Source organism: Lactuca saligna, chromosome 3 (assembly GCF_052625555.1).
Source record: "Lactuca saligna cultivar CGN05327 chromosome 3, ASM5262555v1, whole genome shotgun sequence".
Classification (NCBI taxonomy): Eukaryota; Viridiplantae; Streptophyta; class Magnoliopsida; order Asterales; family Asteraceae; genus Lactuca; species Lactuca saligna.
Genome location: NC_136419.1, coordinates 175,613,099 through 175,614,702, shown reverse-complemented (window position 1 = coordinate 175,614,702; position 1,604 = coordinate 175,613,099). Strand labels below are relative to the sequence as shown.

At 39.0% G+C, this 1,604-nt stretch overlaps 1 protein-coding gene across 1 annotated transcript; it reads right to left on the bottom strand.

The window, feature by feature from the left end:
• Positions 1–216: 216 nt before the first annotated feature.
• On the bottom strand, positions 217–1,604 carry LOC145034042 (putative aspartic proteinase GIP2). Its single transcript, XM_078982471.1, has one exon. It carries the CDS (start codon positions 1,586–1,588, stop codon positions 311–313), a length of 1,278 nt encoding a protein of 425 aa, XP_078838597.1. The 5' UTR covers positions 1,589–1,604; the 3' UTR covers positions 217–310.

Genomic DNA, 1,604 nt, shown 5'->3' with positions numbered 1-1,604 from the left:
CAAGTTCATCCGCTTTTTTATAAAAACTAGCCGGTTCAATCCGGTTCAAAAATTATTGTAAAACCGGTGATAATTGAACCGTTCCCTTTCCCCGTCCAACCGGTTCGACCGGTCGGTTTAAACCGGTTTTTAAAAGACTGTATAAAGGGTATTTCAAAATTAGACTTAGATATATACCAAATTATCCCTTATATATTAACTAAGGGTAGAACGTAATTGTATAAATAAAAATCTAATCCTTAATTTCATGTACCAAAAGATGCAGCTACAATAGGTGTATTAAATCAAAAAGGAAATTTTTGAAACAGCTTCAATATCTGGTAAAGTTGAAGTTCGCACAAGAAGTCTTATTGCGTAATAAGGAAGAACTGAACCCTAAACTAGAATTGACTAGATCAAACATTAGAAAGTTATCCTCCATCTGAAACGCCCCGATCACGATCCCATGTTCACTTGTTGCACCACCATCAACAAACGCAAGACATGCCACATCTTTTGTTACTTGTTTCATGGAATTACTCGAGGATATTCTCCATTTCTTCCCATCTTCAAGTCTTAAAACCATACTAGGAACCTGCAAACTAACACGGGAGTGTCCAATTCGATGCTTTAAACAAAGATCAAATGGTGCCACTGGCCTTGCACGAAGGATTCCCATTGTAGCGACTGAAAATATATGAACCAACTGCTTATAAATGTCTGATCTTAGAATAGTGTAAGCCTCAATCGTACTTAGCTTGGTAGTGCTGTTTGACACATCAATAGACCTCCCCTTAACCAAAATCGATTTGACACCGATAAAATAACCAAAAGAATCCGGATACTTGAGTAACGGAGTATAAGAGAGTAAACTTCTTAGATCTACATCTGAGTTGGGATGAAAATAATAGGGTCCAATCCCAAAGAACATAACCCCATTAGCAGACAAGGAGCTAGGCAAACATAGAGCCAAAGTAGTATTAAAAGGTTGAAATAAATAAGCGGGTATTGCATATTGTGATGTGGAAAACGCCATTACACCACTAACATTTGCAGGGAAGGACTCAAACATGGAAGATGGAGCACATGCCGCATTAGGGTAAACACCAAAGAAATCTTGAAAAGAGTTTCTACCATCAGTTCCGTTGAAAGCAAAAGTGTCGTAGTTGAGCAGGGCTTGACCACATGTCCCGTTAATTGGGTTCACCACATTGACAGGACATGTGCAGTCTCCCCAACCAGGTAATGTCGAAGTGTTGGTTACTGGAAGACATGAAGGAGTTTCATAAGAGTATGATGTACGGACGACTGTACATTGATACTCTTGACAAGAAACTGGGCCAGTGCAAGAGGGGCAAATGTTGTTTGTGTACAAACTATTCCAGTCCACGATGCAGTCGTACCATGTGAAAGGAGCGTCTATGTCTATAAGAAAGTTTTTATGCAAGAAGTGTGCGTTTACCCATGCACTCATAATTTGAATGCTGTAGAGAGGTGTTGGAGTATCTGTATGTTTGGTTATTGGCGCAACATATGTATTAGCTATGGCTTCATGTTCATGTGAGATGAAGGCCAGAAGGATAATGATTAGTCGTAGATGAAAAAGCATTTTTGCATGTTTTTAA